The sequence below is a fragment of the Schistocerca nitens genome, chromosome 2 (genome assembly GCF_023898315.1).
Source record: "Schistocerca nitens isolate TAMUIC-IGC-003100 chromosome 2, iqSchNite1.1, whole genome shotgun sequence".
Classification (NCBI taxonomy): domain Eukaryota; kingdom Metazoa; phylum Arthropoda; class Insecta; order Orthoptera; family Acrididae; genus Schistocerca; species Schistocerca nitens.
The window spans coordinates 761225587-761245981 of NC_064615.1; the positions used below are offsets into that span (position 1 = coordinate 761225587).

Consider the following 20395-nt stretch of genomic DNA (forward strand, 5'->3'; position numbering starts at 1 on the left):
ATGGGGTTGCCCTCAAAAAGTAAGATAGACTTTCTTATTCTATCATCTTAACCATATGATGGACAGAGCACTTCAATAATACCTGTGTGCTGAATGTGAGAATAAGAGTAACAACATGTCAACTGATGATGAATGGCGTGTCATATGCATTATCAAGAAGTTTACCTGTTGCTCTTTCAACTAGAGCAGATGCTTAATACATGTCAGATGATAGGTCACTCCACAGTATGTGCAGGCATTAAGTCTGCCCAGCATTGTACGTCTGACGATGTTGCACTTTATGTAAACTAGTAATTTTAAGATAAAATGTAATTTTAGGTAAGTGATTTGTTATATACCACTTTCATAAATCAAGACATTTGTAGTTATATAAAAACTGTTGGTCTGTTTTAGTCTTCTGTTTTAGTCTTCTGTTTTGTAACAAGAAGTTGCTAATAATGAAATTCTTTTCTAATATTGTCATATTCTCCAGTCACTCCCAGACCATTTATTCAATCTTCACATCAGCAATGTTTGGCTTATTTCTGGTGTTCTGCAGGTCATTATTAGGATGTTGTAACTTAAAAATTAGTTTATACAGCCTTTGTTTTGTTTCTTAATTCCACCTCCATATCCCCACTTCCTGTGATGAACAGCTCCAAGTGACTTTTTTGTAGACATTCATTGTACTCCTTATTAAAAATCCTCCACTTCTTACAGTTCATGATGTTCAGTTGTATAGGTGTGCGTTCCATGTAGTGATTTAGTTCAATTACTCTTCCATTAATAATATGTACTTAAGTCTATGTATGAGTAAGAGGGTTAAAAGGAATTTAAAAAAGCAAAATGCCTTTCCAGTCACACATAGTTTTTATTCTTTACATTTTCACTTTGGTGTGTCCCATTCTTATTTAGTAATGGACTACAAAATTATTTTTCAAAAATGCAGATCAAAAGTTATCACACTCATTCTTAATATGTACAATTATTTGCTCCCTCCACACTTAGTAATGTAATCAATATTTACAAAATAAAACATTTTCATTTGTGCAGTTACAGGTTGCTAAATAAGAGAGACACAAAAAATTATTCTAAAAGTGAGGAACATGTATGAACTAGTTTTTATTTAACTTGTGGTCATGTTTAAGAAAGTTTAATAAATAAAATGTTAGACACAAAAGGCCTCCTGAATTGTCAGTCAGTCTACGATGAGAATGCATAGAGGTAACTGTTTATGGGTGGAGCTTGACCTAATGTTATTTAACAGCTGTGGGCATTACATAGCAGCATTCTCATCATTTTACTTGCTTTTTCAAATGACAGATCATACACAGATAGGTACACATTGGTTCTTCTCTTTCATCAAGCATACTATTTACTGCTGCTACCATCATATTACTGTAAACACTCTTCTTTACAGTTATAACTAGACATTAAGGATGTTTTGAGAATACTGATAGGTGTTATTTTACAGGTGTAAAATTTAACACTGTAGGCAACACATTTTTCTTCAGAATTTAATTTTTCAGCAGAAATGTTCAATGTCTGCCCCCTATAAGATTTCTTGCTTCTGACCCACCAAAACTTGAACTGTATGGGCCTATCAGAACAGCACCACTGTCTTTCATATGCCAGGTTCCATGCCTATTTTTGTAACTGTTACAGGCAATAATGCCATTCATTCCTGGTGGTCGTTCAATAGCAACTGCTTTGTTTCTGACAACAGTTCCATTACTGATGTTGTTCGACCCTGTCTCTGCACTGGAGTACATCTTCAGATCATCTGCTGGTGTTATTTCCTTGTAGGGTGATCTTCTTCGTGTGAAGCAAATAAAGATCAGTACGGCTATACCCTGATGAAAAAGTAAAGGTAAATCAGTGAACAAATAAAACATGTTCATACTAAAAACTTTTCTTTCACAATTTTCACACAATTCTTCAGAAAAAAGTAGATTCATGAAACATTTAAAGTTAGTCATAGTACAGATTTATATAAATTTTATAAATAGTGTGGACAAAATAGTTCATGCATCTTAAGATGGATTGCCTGTCTTAAGTTGCATGAAAAATTTTCCATGCCTGTTTTATTTTACCCCTGTAGATTTCAGCAATAGCTTCATAGCAACAAAAGCACAATATTTTGTCATGATGTTCAATAGAGAAATTGTGCCAGCAAGTGACAAGGAGAATTTTATAATCTTAGAGCAAACAGTAAAACCTAATCAGAAAAGTTTTTCAGTGTCTTAGTGCTGAGTAATAAGTGGAATGCAGTACAGAAATTTTAAGCCATTAAAATAAACAGCTTCACCATGAAGGATGACTATCAGTAATCTTAATTGACTAAGTGTTTTATGCTTAAGTAGAAACTGAAGTACAAAATGGTAGTGTTTATTCACATTAAATTCAGCTCCGAGTTTTGTGAGCACAAACAATGTCGAGCCTTTTCCATATTAATTAGCATACATGCCTTCAGCAGTGTCATGACCATGTTGTCCATATCTACACTGTAAATATGTATGTGGCATTTTTATTACCATACAAAATATTCAAAAGTAAGGATAATATTTTCCAACAAGAAATGCAAGATGTTGTATTACTTGGTGAGTAAGTTGTGACCCAGAAAACTATTTATATAATTGATTTTATAAGAAGTATCCAAGTTTTGTTGCAGTAAGAAAGGTTCTAGAATCGGATTAAAATTCAAGGTGAAAGACTATGTTAAGATCAGTCATGACATTGCTGTTCTCAGTTGAAGTGAAGAAGAATTACAGGATCTGTTGAATGGAATGAATAGTTTAATCAGTACAGAACATGGGTTGTGAGTAAATCAAAGCAAGTCAAAGGTAATGAGAAGTAGTGGAAATAAGGATAGCAAGAATCTTATCACATTGGTGATCACGAAGCAGATGAAGTTAAGAAATTCTGCTACAAAGTAGTGAAGGAACTCATCACGGATTCAGTGGAGAGGATATAAAAAGCAAACTAACACTGGCAAAAAGGGGCATTCCTGGCCAAGAAAAGTCTGCTAGTACCAAACGTAGGTCTTAGGAAGGAATTTCTGAGAATGTATGTTTCGAGCATGGTATTGTATGGTAGTGACACATGGATTGTGGGTAAACCAGAACAGAAGAGAACAGGAACATATGAAATTTGGTGCTACAAAAGAATACTGAAGATTTGGTGGGTTGATAAGGTAAATAATGAGCAGGATCTCCATAGAATCAGCAAGCAAAACAATATATGGAAACAATGACAAGAAGAAGGGGGCTATATGATAGGAAATATGTTGATAAATCAGGAAAAAACATCCAAGGTGCTAGGAGGAGATGTAGAGGATAGAGATTGGGATACAAATAACTGAGAATGTAGATTGAAAGTGCTAGTGTGACATGGGAAGGTTGATACAGGAGATGAATTCATCATGGGCCACATTACACCAGTCAGAAGACTGATGAAATGAAAAAAAAAAAAAAAAAAAAAAAAACTGTTACAGACTTATTTTCTCTTGTTTCCATGAATAGAGAAGCTATAGAGTTATGTTGAAGCCTGTTTGATAAATTTAAAAATGAAAGAATTTGTTTTCACTGGTTTCTTTGTTGTCCTGTTGACATCACTATCAAAGTGTTAATATTAGCTTAATTTTACACCAAAAGGGAATGACAAGACATTATAACCATCATACTTCTGAGATAAATTTGGTGATTTAAACTCCTGGTGAACTTTACTTAAAAGATAACCCACTGGAAACTTGAGGTACTGAGGCATCAAAAGTAACAAACAAGATGGAGACCTTAGCTAGTTTTTGGATGAACTGTTTTCAGAGCTCTGTGGGCGTGACCACCGAACCAGCTGTTCACCTACAATAATGACCATCAACAAACAATGGCCAAGAGCACTCTGTCATCCAGTGGCACAACACACTGCTGAGCAGGTGTCTAATTTTGGTGGCTGCTTCACAGCCCATGACCTCTATTACACAGATGGGACTCATCCTTATGATGCTGTCTTAGCTCCTGTAATTCTCCCAGCATTAACCTCTGCAAGTCCATGACCCAAATCCTCTATCACCCCTGCCACAGAAACTTTAAACTTCTCTCATCCCAACCCTCCTCAACATCTACCACCGTCATGTCATCATTTAATCATTGTCATGTTGTCATCTAATCATCATCTCCCACCTGCTGGCATATGAATCTGTGCCTATGTGGTTAGGTGAATAATTCTGATGCAATAATTTAGAAAATAAACGGTTTTATCAATGCAGGGAGACTATTCCAAAAGTAAAGGCTGGTGGTCATTGCTACCAGTCTCCAGGTAATCGTCTGGCACATGCTGACTACCACTCTCCATGGTGTTTAATTTATGGTGCTTAGGAATCAGTGTCTTACAAAATCTCTGTCCATTCTATTCCCCCCTCCCCAACTGTGGAAATTTATGTATGCCAAGACAGATGCTTGTTACAGATTAACTGCAAGCAACATTTTCATCACCTGCTGAAGAATCGCCTCTCAGACCATAGTGACATCAGAATGCCTCTCATTCAGCCGATATCCTTAGCGTGGTAATAGTGTTACAGATCTTTCATCAGAGAGGCAGTGAGTGTGCAGTAGAAGCTGACTACATAATGTTCACTTTGTAAACACAAGAAGAAATACTTCATTTGACATAATGATTATATAGGCTCATTTTCTGTAAGCAGTGACTCAAAGCCAATTAGTTACAGTCAAGGCCCTGCCAACACCAAGCTTGTCACATAGGTTCAGTCCCATGTGGGACTAACTGTTTTTGTGGTTTCTCCATCTTTTCTTAGAGGTAGTTGCCATTTGCACTAATTGGAAATGTCTACTTTTATCTATAAGAGTTCTTAAATTATACAGTAATATTCATTCTTTTTCATAAATTAGTAATCTGTAGGTTAAACACACAACAGTTATAAGCTCTAATAATTAGAGAACAGCACGAAAGTAAATGATGGGAACTTAGAATTGACACTCATGGTACTTTGAAACTTCCTGTCAGATTAAAACTGTGTGCCAGACAGACTATCTCAGGACCTTTGCCTTTCGCGGGCAAATGCTCCATCAACTGAGCTGCCCAAGCACAACTTGCACCCCGTCCTCACAGCTCAGCTTTTGCCAGTATCTCATCTGCTATCTTCCAAACTTGACAGAAGATCTCCTGGAATCTTGCAGAACTAACAAACACTCCTGAAAGGAAGGATATTGCAGAGACATGGCTTAGCCACAGCTTTGGGGATGTTTCCAGTTCTGCAAGGTTTGCAGAAGAGCTTCTGTGAAGTCTTTACGTAGGATACAAGATACTGGCAGAATTGAAGCTGTGAGGACGGGGCACGAGTCGTGCTTGGGTAGCTAAGATGGTACAGCACTTGCCCACAAAAGGCAAATGTCCCGAGTTCAAGCCTCTGTCCATGCACATAGTTTTAATCTGCCAGAAAGTTTCATATTGGCGGACACTCCACTTCAGAGTGAAAATCTCATTCTGAACATTCACAGTTACTGCATATTATTACCTTACTCATTAGTGCAATTTGTTATCTTAGCAAAATAGGTCTCCGTTATGCATACTTTTGCTCTCTGTTCAGTGGCCGCAATACTTGTCCTCTGTTGAAAAGTGAGGGGGGAGATTATGTTATGCTTTTTAATGGCGTTATGGAGCTCTAGTATGTTGAGCCAAGTTGGCTTGCTTTTGGTCTACTCTTATTGCTTGTCTGTTTTATCACCTTTCTCTGTTTGTATAAAACAGATCTCCCATTTGAAACTATTTCTTCATTTTGTTTTAGGGAGCACAAACAATTAGGGTAACACATGCACAAGTCAACACTGTAGAACACAGAAACAAAGAGATGAGTTAAAAATGACTAAGGCGTATAGAAACAGAGGTCCAGAACTAAATATTAAATGGCCCTCACCATATTGCCATTATGGATAAAAAGTAAACTTAGGTCAACAGCTCTCATGTCATTCGCTAATACGGCTGATAACTCAGATGGCAAACACAAACAGGAACAGGAACATAAGCAGTTAAAAAAAAAGGGCATTCCATCAGGAAATGGCAAACTGTCAAAAGCTGAGCACAATGTGCACAAGTGGTGGGGGAGCACCACTTAACAAATGGCGATGGCTAAAAGGACAGTTCTGAATATGCCACCTAGTTAAAATGATCTCGTGGCGAGAGTGCCCATAGGAGGTCGTCCAAGCTTCTGGGAGAGGCTTAATAATCCGGAGCGTGTTCCCATGAAGGTAGTATCAGTGGTAATGCCGAAGTGACACCACTTGACTGTGACACACAGGTCATTGGCGGGAATGTAAGAACTAGCGGGCTCAAGTACGAGGACTGTGGCCTTGGCAGCAGTGTCTGTGGCCTCGTTTTCTGTCAGAATGACATGACAAGGAAACCATATAAACATCACAGTGGCTCCAAGTGTGAGCAAGTGACAGCATTCCTGGTCCAGTTGCACTAAGGGATAGCAGTGTACAGCACACACAGGCTTTTAAGGGTGCCGAGAGTGTCTGAGCAATGATGCAATTGCAAAGCCTGTGTCGCCAGGTGTACTGCTTGGCCTGATATAGGGCAAAGAGCTCTGCTGTAAATACTGAGCCGTGGTCCAGAAGCCAATACCGAAAAATTTCGGCATCAATGACAGACACCCCCAATACCACAGTCAGTCCAAGAGCCATCAGTGTACACGAAGGTACTATCGCAAAGATTTCCTCTTGTGGTTACAAAGTGAACATTATGCAGTCAGCTTGTTCTATGGCCACTTACTGTCTCCGATGAAAAATCTGTAACAGTATTACCACCCTAAGGATATCCGCTGAATGAGAGGCATTCTGATGTCACTATGTGTAGACAGACAGAGTAAATTTATAACGTCCATATGCATTTATTTCCACTGAAATTAGATCACTTATTTGATAGCATTTTTGCTTTGTGTATTAGTACCAAGTGGAATATTTTCATTCTGTTCTCTTATGTACAGAACTGCTGAAATACATGAGAATAAAATGAACTTAAATTGATAATACAACTAAAATTAGAATTAAAAATTACTTATATTATTCTTTATACTTACTACAAGAAGATTAAGTCCAACAATGAACATTGTTGCATTTTTAAATCCTACTCTATCATATAGAATACCGGCAGCAGATGGACCAATAAAAGCTCCCAGTGCAAATGTTGAAGTCCACAATCCAGATATCAAGCCATAAGTTTCCAGATTGTTAGGAAAGCCATATGCTCTGAAATAAATTTGTAAGTCAAATGAAAACAAGAAAAAATTTATTATGTATTATACATAACTTTTGACTGCACTCTTACATTGCTGTTCTAAGAGCATCTGTGAATGATGCCACCAGTTGCGCAGCTATCCCAAGGCCATGACACACAAGCCCCAGAATTGATAACCATAGAATTCTGAAAGTATTAGAGTTTGTTACAGTGCCAGCCAGCAATGAACAATTTGCAGTCCTGTTCATCATGAATGAAATAATACATGTACACTGTAAAAAGGTAACAGCTACACCATATTTGTACTAGTTTTGCCATCATCTAAGTATAGAAAGAAAATGTCAGTATTGTGTCACAGATCTAGTTAACAACAAATTTATTTCACAATCAGACCATGTCTCAAAAAATATGTATAACCGAACATCTGATTGCACTTATTTAGTAAATCATATTTTTATAGGACAAGATTTGATATCATGTTCACAGCTTTGCCACATTATCCATTTTTTTTTGTTAACTCTGTGTGCATACAAAGACTGAGGCTTGACATGGAATAAGTGGTTTAAAGTACTTTCAGACCAATAAATTCTGCCATCAGTTTCCATTAAGACTTTTTGATGCACAAAATCTGAAATGAGCCCACTACTAACATCTAGAAAGATTTGATCCCAAGAAGTTATGATATGTGTTTAAGAGTTATTGTTAATCCTTGTACACAGGAAACTAAAATTTAATAATCCCACTCAGAATTCTGGAACCTTGTTTTTGGAAAAAAAAAAAAAAAAAAAAAAAAAAAAAAAAAAAAAAAAAAAAAAAAAAGGCTCAAAATTAAAATGGGAGGGAGGAAGCCTTTCACATATTTCAACAATGAATGCTGATCAGCATCTGCTTTTCGTAAACACAGATGACAAAAAGATACCACAATATACTATTGCAGAAACTAATATTAATTGGTATTATATTGATAAAAGTCAATCATATTATGTGATAACGGTAGTAGTACAACTAACAACTATGTTGTGGGGATTTAACTTTCTTAATATTACAAAAATGCGTATAATGCAGATCTGCTTATGTGTAATGGTATATAGAGCCCAGGAGGTTCATGGATCTGAAGACTTGTCATTCAAAAGGATGTAAATGGAATGAACATGTTGGGGTTAATAATCCAATTAGAAAACCTAAATTGACCTGCTTTGCATTTTGGTGTATAATAACTGTAGTTCATAACTGACATAATGTCCTAGGAACTGTGACCCTTTTGTTATAATAAACACTGTCTGGATCACACCTCTGTATACCAACAGCTGGTTTCTTTCTGCATTTTAGATCATCTTGATGCCTGGAGCTGCAAAGTACAGTTTGTCAATGTTGTGTGAAACTAACCTGAGACATGAGGATGATCTGTAATGCAGATTGAAACTAGTTGTTGACAAATAAAAAGTTGTGTGCCCAACAGTGGCCAATTATTTATAGTAATTGTAGTGTTTCTGTGGACAAAAATATTGATAATGGCAGATCAGGTAAATAAAATGATAATGTAGTATTAGGTAACTGTATTAGTGTCTGTGGAAAGGCCCCAGAACTAGTATGGCTTTTCAATGTTAACAAGGTACAAGGGAAGACACCACTGAAACCGAATGTTAATAGCAATGAAATTCTCCATTCCAACTGGAATGTGTATCTGAAGGACAGGATTAATACCAGTGGTGAAGGTGTGTTTACAGCCATAATATGTGTGATAATATCTGGTGATATTAGTACAGATTCTGGATGTGAAATAATACAAGTGAAGATTGACAAAGGTGGATAAAATATGTTCATCACATGCTTTTATTGACATCTGCTGCAGCAGTAGTAGCAGTGAAATGTTAAAGGGGAAACAACATTTTACATAAATTTCGTGATCATATTATAGTATCAGGTAGATATTTCAACTTGCCAATTCTAGACAGAGATTCAAGTGATTTAGGCAGATTGTAGGGACTTTATATGTTACCTGAGCTTTTATCAGAGTACTGGCTCATTAGGACAACATATTGAATGAACCTTCCTGCCAGATAGAAATTGTGTGCCAGACTGGGACCCTGGCCAAGAACCTTGCCTTTTGTGGGCAAGTACGTCACTGATTAAGCTACCAAAACATGACTTCCAGCCCATCCTCACAGTTTCACTTTTACCTCCTACCTTCAAAGTTCCTGGGTTTGCATTCCAGTCTGGTATACAGTTTTGATCTGCCATGAAGTTTCATATCTTCACACAAACACTACTAGAGAGTTATTAATTCTGGGAACATATTGGATCTTCTGACCAACAGCCCAAAACATTTTGGCTCAGCCAGTTTACAACTGGGCACCAGTGATCACAAGCATTACTGAATGACTGTAAATAGGAATATAAAGAAAGGCAGAAAGGTATTTCTGCTTCATAAGAACTACAAAAAAGATTTCAGAATACCTAGGAACTCATCAGGAATGGTGACTTGTAGGTAGCCATAAAAAGTTTCATTTCTGACCCTCTTACAAACCTGGTCAATATCAACTTTTAAATCATTTTCTTGAAAGAAAAACACAGCTTGGTTGGTTGGTTGATTTGGGGAGGGGTGGAGGGTAGAGGGCAGAAGCAAAGTTAGAAGAAACAAAAGAAGTACAGTCCAGTCAAAGGGAAAGGAAGGGAAGGGAAGGGAAAAATGGGTAAAGAGTAAGAAACAGGAGGGGGGGAAGATGACGAGAACGGGGGGGGGGGAGGGGGGGTACCCCAGAGGTGCTCAGCACAGTGAGGTGCCAGCACTGCCACTGACCCACCCCAATCGCCACACCATAACATAAGTGCGACACTGGGGAAAACACCAGAGGAAGAAGACAAGTGAAGGGAAAACGAAACAACAAAATGACCAGACAGAACATAGAAGAAAGGGGAGGGGAAAATCTGACTGGCATGGGGGAACTAACGTACCAGGGGAACTAACGTACCAGGGGAACTAACGTACCAGGGGAACTACATTTTCAGAAGGATAGTCAGGTACTTAAATCTGAGAGGACAAACCATTTTCACAAAGAAAAATCAAGGATAGATTTAACCATGCGAGGGATGTCTGCCAACCCGAGACAAGATTGGTGGGGGGCTTATTTTGTGTGAAGGGCTAAAAGGTGAGGGCAATAAATAAAAATAGGGATGACTACTACAAAGTGGGGCAGCTCATTACAGAATAAAAAAGCCATGGGTCAACATAGTATGGACAGTACAAAGAGAGAGAGAGAGAGAATGATAGATTCCCATCAGGAGAGGTGGAGGGAAGAATGCCTCATGGTGGGAGTCCCCATGATTGCACTAATTTCATTGACCCACGTGGAGAAATCATCCACTTACAGGGAGGAGAAAAATTGTGTCACAGAATTTTAACCCTGGATAGCTGATACCAATAGGAGCCGAAATTACTAATGTTGTGTAGGTTGACAAAGCACCATTTTCAAACAGAAACTTGGCCCACACACTCCAATTGCCGTTGTCCAGAGCATCTGGCAACAGGGCAATCCGATGGCCAATCTGAGCATGTGTCACCAAGTTTCTGTAGTTTAAAAATGGTGCATTGTCAACCTATACAAAATTAGTAATGTTGGTTCCTACTGACATCAGCTATCCAGGGTTAAAATTTTGTGACTATGTATAGAGCAGGAGTAACCACTGATCTGACAGAAGCCACAAGTCCATTAATAGTGATGAGGATATGGACATTTAATATGGAGCCCTGTGGAATGCCATTCTCCTGCATCTGCAGAGGGCTGAGTATAGTGCCAACTCGAACTCTGGATGACAGGTGTTACAGGAACTGCTCAATAAAAATCAGTAGAGGCTCAATGAACCCACTTGTGGTGATGAAAATGAGATATGATGGCACCAAGTCCTATCATAGGCTCTACGAAAACCTAAGAAAACAGTAACAAGATGACAGCACTGAGAAAAGGGACACTGGTCAGACTGTCTGGCCAGTAGCCATCAAGGACTGACAGATCATTGCAAGGCTAAAGGATGAACCACTATATTGTCCCTCCATTGGGACAAATACAGTTAAATATCTGGAGGCGATATTGTCATTGTGAAGGATTAAGGTATTTAAGCAATTGGTTAGGAATGGAATTTGGGCCAGGGTCAGAACCATGAGAAAAGGAGACGGCCAGAAGACATCTCCATTCGCTGGAAGTTTCACTGTAGGATTTCACCTGATAAGGGGTAAAACCAAAAAGTATGGGCAACATCCATCAACAAAAGGTTGTGTGTGTGTGTGTGTGTGTGTGTGTGTGTGTGTGTGTGTGTGAGAGAGAGAGAGAGAGAGAGAGAGAGAGAGAGAGAGAGAGAGGTGTGTGTAGGAAAGGATGTAATAGAGGAAGTCAGATGTCAGACACTGGATGAAGACAATCTTATTGACAACGAGCGTCAGTGCAGGATAAACAATGAAGAAACTTCTACTCCATTACTTTTTTCCCTTCTTATAAACCAGGCAATCCAATGAGTGTGGAGGGATGGTCATGATAATTAACACATGTTGGCAGTGGAACACAGGGGCTCCCCTCATGGAGTGGATGTCTACATTCATTGCATAGATGGTCCACCATACAGTGGGAAGACATGCACAAAAGATAAACACTGAGAACACCTCATGGGTGTTGGGATGTAAGGCTTCAAATCACACCAATAAACCATTCTGTCAGAGGGTATCCCCCTCAAATGCCAGAATAAGGTCATAAGTAATAATGTGATCATCCTTACAGCCTTTCTGAACAAGCCATTCCAAACTGGCATAGAGTTCCTCAGCAGTTTGAAGGATGAGGTCCCTCTGAAAAATGATTCCTTGAACCATATTTAAAGACTAGCGTGGAATAATGGGCACAGATGTTGCCAAGATGGTCACAGGCATGAAGGGCCACAGATTGGGTGGGAGGATACTTTTTGATTAATAGCAAACTTTACCATTCTTACTCAGACTCCACTTTGCCAAACATTTCTTCAATAGTTTCCACAAAAAGTAACAGCTTGCTGGCAGTGAACGTGTCTGCCAGTCCTGGTGCAGACCAGGAAGCAGGGAAAGGGTTTCACCCCAAGCCAGCTAGTCTGGCCCTCCTCCCAGGGTATAGCCAGGGATGGAAAAGCTGCAGGATCATAAACAGCAGCATTGAAAGGCCCACTGCTAACTGAAGCAGCAGCCATAGAATAATGGTATCCACCCTGTACTATCCTGTCCATTCTGTTCACAGGCTCTCCCTGTGGGCACTATCCAGCCACAGCAAGGACTATCTGGTATGGCAGCTGTTGCTGGGAGTTTTGATGCTCCAGAATGAAAAGCAACCACTCCTAGGTACACAGGGGAGGCACCAGATAGGGTATCATTAGTATGATCCTTGTGTTGTCAGGAGGCTGAACCTAATGGGTAAGCAACAATGTCAACACATGGACTGGCTACTGTGCTGGCTATATAGTGTTAAAGAACAATGGCATTGAGGAAAAGGTGGCAGAGGGAGTAAGGCCACACACAAGGTCCTAAGTAAGGTGGTGTTCCCAGCTGGCTCACTACTGAGAGGAAATTTAGAAGGGGAGGCCAAACTCCCAAGGGGGACAAAAAATGCCAAAAAGAAAAGATGAAAGAGAAATAGCAAGAGAAACAAAGCCATAGGGATACCAAAAACAGGGAGGATAGCTGGGCCCATGTAAGCAAGCAAGGACACCAAGGTAAGGGAAGGTGGGGGAGAGGGAAAATAGTGGGTACAGGGAGGGAGGGGCATGGGGAAGGAAATGCAGTCCAGCAAGGAAGAAAGGGTTGTTACAGCTCGGGGCCCCATGTGTGCCAAACATGGACACACAGAAGAGCTCTGAGCTCCATCAAGAGTTAACCAGTATATTGCTTCCTCCTCCATGTATCTCACACCAAGACGGTAAGGATAGAGAGAGGGTCAGGATCACATGGAAGCTTACCAGAAATCTTTCTTCCTGCAATGAACAGGAAAAAGGGTAATGTAACAGTGGTACAGAAAGCATGCTGTACCACACACTATAATGTTACTAGCGCACTTCTAATAATTGTTTTCTATGGTAAAAGTTTCTTGGTCAGTGCAGTTTCAAAGTAGGCCTATTTAATCTTCAAAAACAAATACTAAGAAAATTTTGCAGAGTCAACAGTTTAACAGTTTGTAGAAACCTGTTCAACTACTTCAGACATCTTATTTTCACTAGCCAGTACATTTTTTTCTTAGGCAATTTATTGCAAATAATATTCTTTGCTGGATAGCATGTGATATACACCAATGTGAAATGATATACAGAATGTGACATTGGTCCACTGTTACGCTGCTATGGATCTATGAACATTTTGATGCTAGTTATGTTCAGAGATGATATTCTAACTGCTGTATGATGAACATTGTTTTAGATATGTTGTCCATTACATCAATGCACAACTGATATCTGTATGCTAATGAGCATCTAACACACTCAAAACAACCATGTTTCTCATGAATAATGGTTGCAGTTTTAGCACAATTGGCAATCAACTCACCTGGCATATTTTCTGTGTCTTGTACACTAAATGTTTCATCTCCAACCATAAAAGTAAATTCACAAGAGTAGTGCCAGGAGATTATCATGCACAGTACAGCCCCCTCCCAACCCAACAGTTGGGAAGAAATCTACAATGTTTTCTGATATGAACAGTTAATTTGTGGTGGGGCCACACAATGCTGGAACCATAGTCACTGCCTGACTTTTCATGGAGAAATGTACTGTGATTTCCTGTATTTTCCTCGCAGTAAAATGAAATTGTGTTGGTCATATTTCAACGTCAAACAATGGGAAGCCCAAGTTGAAATTCAATTTCATAATATTTCAATGTCAGTGTATTTAGTGTGAAGGTGTAAAAACAACTGAACATCAGCCTGCAGGAAGTTCAGAGTTAAACCTTTCAAGGACTCTTAGCAGAGAAATGGTGCACTAGTAACATTTTTGTCACATTTGAAGTCTTCCTTTTTAACTCCTCTAAATACTATAACTTTGTATACATGGTTTTCTACACTGTCAAAGTTATGCAATCATCTACAGTCTGTAACATGGCATTTCTGTTAGTGGTAATAATTATTTGTTTAACAATAACTTCATGTGGCATTTAAGTGGAGAAAGTGAAGTATTCTAGGCTATGTACCATGTATTTCCCAAAAACATTTGTGAATTTTTTTCTGAACTACAGGAATAAACGAAATTGAGAAAACAGTGACATATATATCATTTAAGTGTAACTGTTTAATATTTAGTGTATGATTACAGTGGTAATGTTTCACTTGTTTTACTTACGTGTCACATGGAATGAAAGGAGCAGGGCCAATCATGCTGAAGCCAACCATTATCATAAGGCATCCAATGATGGTGGCAATCTTAGGCATCAGGAAACGATCACACATCCAACCCCAGCAAGGAGCAGTTAGTGCATACGTACCACCATTGATGACAAACATGAGTCCCAGAATCACAGGGGAGAGGTTGAACTGCAAAAATGAAAAATGTTTGAACAAATTTTTGTTAGTACTATTAGATTTCTAGAATGCACATTTAAAAGCTCACAGTCCTCATCTAATTGAACGAGTAGTTGCATTAAAATCATACATTTCTGAGATGTGGTTCCAATGTAGCTTGTAAGAAGCCAATGCTCATTGATGTGACAACAATGCTTGAAGCTGCGAGCATAACTCCTGGTATCTTCAAGACTTGGAACAGGCCACCTGTAAGATATGGAAGTTTCAGTAGTCTTACGGGTAATACCAACAGGTGGGGGGGAACAGTAGAATTCATTTTATTTTCAGTAATACTCAACAACTGTCACTGAAACTACTTTTAGTGGCTGTAGTTCCAGTGGAGTAATAAAGACTTTCACATTGTGCACCACTATTTCTAATCAACTGTCTTTCATAAATAAATATGCTCCATAATATATAAAGCTAAATTATCTTTTCTCGAGCAGGATTCCAACTGACAACTTTTTAATGACAATGTTTTCGCCCTCTACACACCGTCTCACAGACAGTCAAACAAACATGAAAACTTTTCTTAAATAAATAACTGGGAAGTAAATAAATTGATATTTTCCTCCCCGTGGCTGTCAAATGTAGCAATAAAGCATAAACCATCATCAGAAACACAACTCTTTCTTCATGAAAAGTCTTCTCTGACCTATCATTTCTTAACTGAAGCTGTACAGTGCTTGCACTGAACTCTTGCTCTCTAGTTCCCATTAATCTTTGCATCCCTTTGTCCTCTCATAACATGGACTTCGTTTCAGTGATTTGTCTTTTCTAACCTCCCCATTCTACCCTCCTTTCCTCCCAGAAGAAAGTAACTATTCCAAAAGCTACCATAGTTTTTTTCTGCTTCTGTTTATAGGCAGTTGTTTTCATTTCATCTCCTGAATTCCATATAATTTTATAGTTTTCTTTAATCAATTTTCTTTTTGCACAGAGTGTTTGTAACTGGTTTTACCTTCATGTTTGTCGTCAACAGGAGAATCTGAGTGTCCTGGTAGTACAAATGCTGTCATCACTGCTGACATGAACAGAGCAGATCCCAACACAGCAAATGGAGTTGTATAACCTCCAAGCTGAAATATATAACATAATTTTAGTATCCACTATTTAGTGTTCATGAGCTTTTGATATTTTCTGCTAGTACATTCATGGTCTATCATTTAACATGGTTGTAGTATACACTTACCAGCACCTGATGAGCCATTCAATAAATTAATTCAGTTTCAAAATGACAACTTATTCATAAACACCATTTAGAGGTAACCTGGATACAAACTGAATGTGTATAACAGCAATTTAGAAATCAAATTTGCACTTGGTTGCCAGGGTGCCACACAAGAACACACCTGACACTGTATTTCGGGTACATTCTTTGATTGCACCCTGGTGATCAAGAAAGTTTTTTATTCATATAACTTACGTTTCATTGATCATTTCATGATGCAGTATGAAGGTCAAATATGAACACAAGGAATGTGTTCAAGAAGGTAGGTAGGTTGGTTAGGAGAGGGCACAAAACAGCGATGTTATTGGTCCCATGATATAAGGTGACAGAAACAAATGGAAGAACAACACAAACAGTGCAGTCCAGTCAAGGGGAAGAAAAAACAGGCAAAGAAAGAGGTAAAAGGAATGTGTTGTGGCAGCAGGAAGAGGAAAGAACAGGAAGAGGTGGGGGTGGGCATTGGGAGAGCACAGATGCTCCAGAAATGGTACACACGTTGGGGCACTAGCACCACCATCAACCAGTCCCAATCCTCACACCATAGTATGATTACAACACAATGGTGACAACACTGGGGGAAGAAGATACAAGAAAGGGGAAACAAAACTGCACAAAAGACCTGGATGTGTGTGGACAAGGCTGAGGCCTTTATAATCAGTGCCAACACTGAGGGACTCAAATTCAAGGACTTACACCTGACAGGACAAACCACTTTTGCAAAGAAAATCGAGGACAGACTTAACCACTTGAAGGTCATCCACCAATACCAGAGACAAGGATGATGGGAGGACATATTTAGTGTGAAGGGATAAAGGATGGGAGCAGTCCAGCAAAATATGGATTACCATGAGGGGAACACCACAACTACAAAAAAAGAGGGGGTGGAGGTGGGGGCTCCTTACCAAGTAAGAAACCGTGGGTCAACTTAGTAGGACCAGTACACAGACAGCAGAGGATGATAGATTCCCAGCAGGAGAGGCAGAGGGAAGAATGCCACATGGTGAGAGTCTCCTCCATAGTCTCCTAAGATTCTGCCAATTATTGTGGAAAAAGGGGATCTGCTGCCAAAGGGGTCACAGAGAATGGGGAATAGTTCCAGAGATTTGAGAGCCCAACTGAGCCAACAAGCGACCATCCAGTCTAATAACTTGCAAGGGACAATAGACTGACTGGCCAGTAGCTTTCAAGGTACGAGGGATCCTCACCAGGCTTAAGCATGAACCACAATATTGTCTCTCTACCGAGAGGGAAAACACCTTGTATGCAAATATGGTTGAACACCTGAAGGAGATGATAATGTTGTTGAGATTGAGTGTTGAAGCAATTGGTTGTGGATGGACTCAGGGTCAGGGCCTGAATCATGGCAAGAAGATGAGAGGCAGAAGTAGTTCCCATTCAGTAAAAGGATCATTGTATGAATCTGCCTGACAAGGGGGTAAATCATAAGTGGAAAGCTTCATCCTGCTGCTTCCTGAGGAGGAAGGTTGCTGGATAGGGGGCTGATGACACTGCCATTGCAAAACAGGTCACAAGGCGTTCCACAAAAACTGATGGATCTGTAAAAAGACCACCTGGAAGGGCCAGGCTCAGAATGGAAGCCTGCTGCTGACAACCTTAGAGGGTGCAGAGTGTACCTCACACCCATGACAAAGGGACAGAAGACCCTAGGGAGCAGCAAAGCATCCCCAACACACCCACTTGCTCTGTTTGTTAGGTAATGGGCTTTGGTGCGAAGACATTCAAAGAAGAGGATGAGTGCCAATTTAGATGTGATGTTGCAAGGCATGGCAATGATTATGTATGGCAGTGGCAATGGCCATGCTCCACCACAGAACTACCTGACAGTTAATGGAGACCATTGAGTGGTTAATTGCAATGCTGGCAGCATGAATTACTGGATAGATCACGAATGACTTCATCAATACAACCTGTTGATGGAGACATAAATATGACCTGGGAGATATATAGAGGACACTCAGCAAGATGGAAAGCCCAGTGGGGTAACCAGGTCATTGGGAGGTGGGAAGAGAATGAGAAATGAAGTGGTCACTGTTGCAGAGGTCATGTGGTGGTCACTGGAAGGAAGGAAGTGAGCAAAAGAACAGTGGCAGAGAAAGTGCTGTATGCAGCATTAAAATGAGTAGAAGTATCATCATCAGGAAGACAAAGGTCGTGTTTCACAAGAAACTTGTGAGTGAGGAGCCCCCAACCAGACCTAAAAGCACTGCCCCATAAAGGGTGAGGGGCATTAAAATCCCTGAGTAGGTGGAAGGAAAGTGAGAGTTGCTGAAGGAAGGCAGAGCAGCAGATGTAAGTGGCCTGTCAGGAGTGGGAGAGATATTGCAAACCGTGACTCTAGAGGCTAAGTGGAACAAAAGCAACTTCTTTCAATGTGGCATGAAGGGGCATCCATGTACTAAATGTTGGTATGGATCAACATGCAACCACCACCTGAAGGCCTCAAAGGGCTGACCTTGTTCTGACAGGAATCATGGACCCCAGAAAGGGTCAGCAAGTGATCAGTAAAATGATATTCCTGGAAAATGACAAGCTGCCGAGTAAAAGGAAATAAGATATTTAAACTCCAGTAGGTGATGGTCATATCCATTACAGTTCCATTGAATAAGCACATAACAGGGATCCAGATGGGTGGTGAAGGTGCTGGACCCTATTATACTGCCAGGTCACCACCTATCAACAATGATGGGGTGACATCTATGAAGATGTCAGACTCCAGTTGCAAGGGGGAGGCAGCATCTCTGGGGGTATCAGTAGTCCCAGTTCCTCCTCCTCCATAGGTCGCAGAGGGCAGGGCACAGAGGGAGTGCTGGCTTCTGCAAGGTCCAGAGTGGCTGGGAGTGGTGGCATACTCTTGTAATACAGCGACTTTGAGGCTGGGTGCAGTGGTTGGTAAGAGGGGGGGAGAGTACTGTTTCATACCATCCTGTGTTGATCTGGCATCTACACTGATATCTCCATCAATAAGTTCATTTGAGAGGAATCTTTGGCAACCAGGTTAGCTAGGAGGAGCATACAGGGCCAGGCAGGAAACAGATTGGGTGAGCTTGGGGCACACTGGCCAAGTTGTGTCCAGCTGGCTGATGCCATGGACAGGGGTTCCAGGGGGAAGCTCCATCATCAGGCACCAAAGAAGGGTAGGACTTCTCTGACTGGGTAGGGAGAGTGGCACCCAGAGGGGGAGTAGGCAGGAGGGGGAAGGACATAATACAGGCAAAGTTAGAGGTCATCGACACCAGTTGAAGTCCATTTCAGATGATCCTCAGTGTGATATGAACTATCGAGGTACTTCTACTCCTGCATCTTCCTTTTCTTCTTATAAACTGGGCAGTCTGGTAAGCATGGAGAGTTGAAATTAACACACATGGGCAGCAAAACACAGGGGCTCCCTCATGGAGTGGGTGTACAATTCATGGCATAGTTTGTCAGTTTTACAATGGGAAAACATGCCTCAGTACTAGCACTGAAAATGGCCTCTCCCTCAAATGTCAGCGTAAAGGCTTCAGTATCAGTGCAATTTTTCTTACAACCTTTCTTAACATGCCAAACAAAAAGAACAGCCTGTCATTCCAGATTGGTCCAGAGTTCATTGGTTTGAAAGATGAAGTGCCTGCAAAAAGTGTCTCCCTGAACCCTAATCCAAGACTGGTGAGGAATAATGGACACCAGCACATCACAAACAGGGTCACAAGCATGAAGAGCTGCAGACTGGGCAGCAGCAGAAGGTTCGATGAACAGCAAACCTGACTGCAGCTTTCTGAGAGACTGCTTCACCAAACTTGTCTTCAATATTTTCCACAAAAAATAATGGCTTGGTGGTGGTGGTGGTGGTGAACACGTCCCTTTCAGCCTAGTGCAGATCAGGTAGTAGGAAGCTGGCAAGCCTGGCCCTCCTGCTAGGGGGTAGCCACAGAACAGAAGACCCCGGGGTCATAAGAAGCAGCATTAAGTGACCCATACAGCAGAGAAGAATGGCCAGGCTTTTGGAGCTTGATGTGTTTCATACGCAAAGCAGATACCACCCACTCTGATCACAGGCCCTCCCCGTGGCTACCACCCAGCCACAGCTGGGACTGTCTGGCTTGTCAGTTGAGAGCTCCAGTGCTCCTGAATGGCAAGCATCCATACCTAGGCATACATGGGAAAGCAACAGATCAGGTATCAGTAGTGTGATCCCTGTGTTGTCAGGAACTCAGCCAGATGGGTACATAACAGCCCCACCACATTGGCTGGCTACATGTGCTGGTGACCTAGTAGATCAGAGGGGAGCCTAAGGTGGACAAAGGAAGAGGGGTGGGAAAGGAGAAAGCATCCTTGCTGAAGATGCCAGGGAGGGAGTTCTTCCATAAATAGCTCACACTAT

The 20395-nt window shown here is 40.5% G+C and overlaps 1 protein-coding gene across 1 annotated transcript in view; it reads right to left on the reverse strand.

Annotated features, from left to right (window-relative positions):
• Positions 1-840: 840 nt before the first annotated feature.
• Positions 841-20395, reverse strand: part of LOC126236988 (MFS-type transporter SLC18B1-like) — a 61344-nt gene continuing 41789 nt past the window's right edge. Inside the window, exons 6-11 of the mRNA XM_049946713.1 lie at positions 15745-15862; positions 14875-14990; positions 14566-14756; positions 7321-7416; positions 7073-7241; positions 841-1832 (exon numbers count right to left, since the gene is read on the reverse strand). Of these exons, the coding sequence (XP_049802670.1) occupies positions 1518-1832; positions 7073-7241; positions 7321-7416; positions 14566-14756; positions 14875-14990; positions 15745-15862 (1005 nt within the window). The 3' untranslated portion in view covers positions 841-1517. The remainder of the gene's footprint in view (positions 1833-7072; positions 7242-7320; positions 7417-14565; positions 14757-14874; positions 14991-15744; positions 15863-20395) is intronic.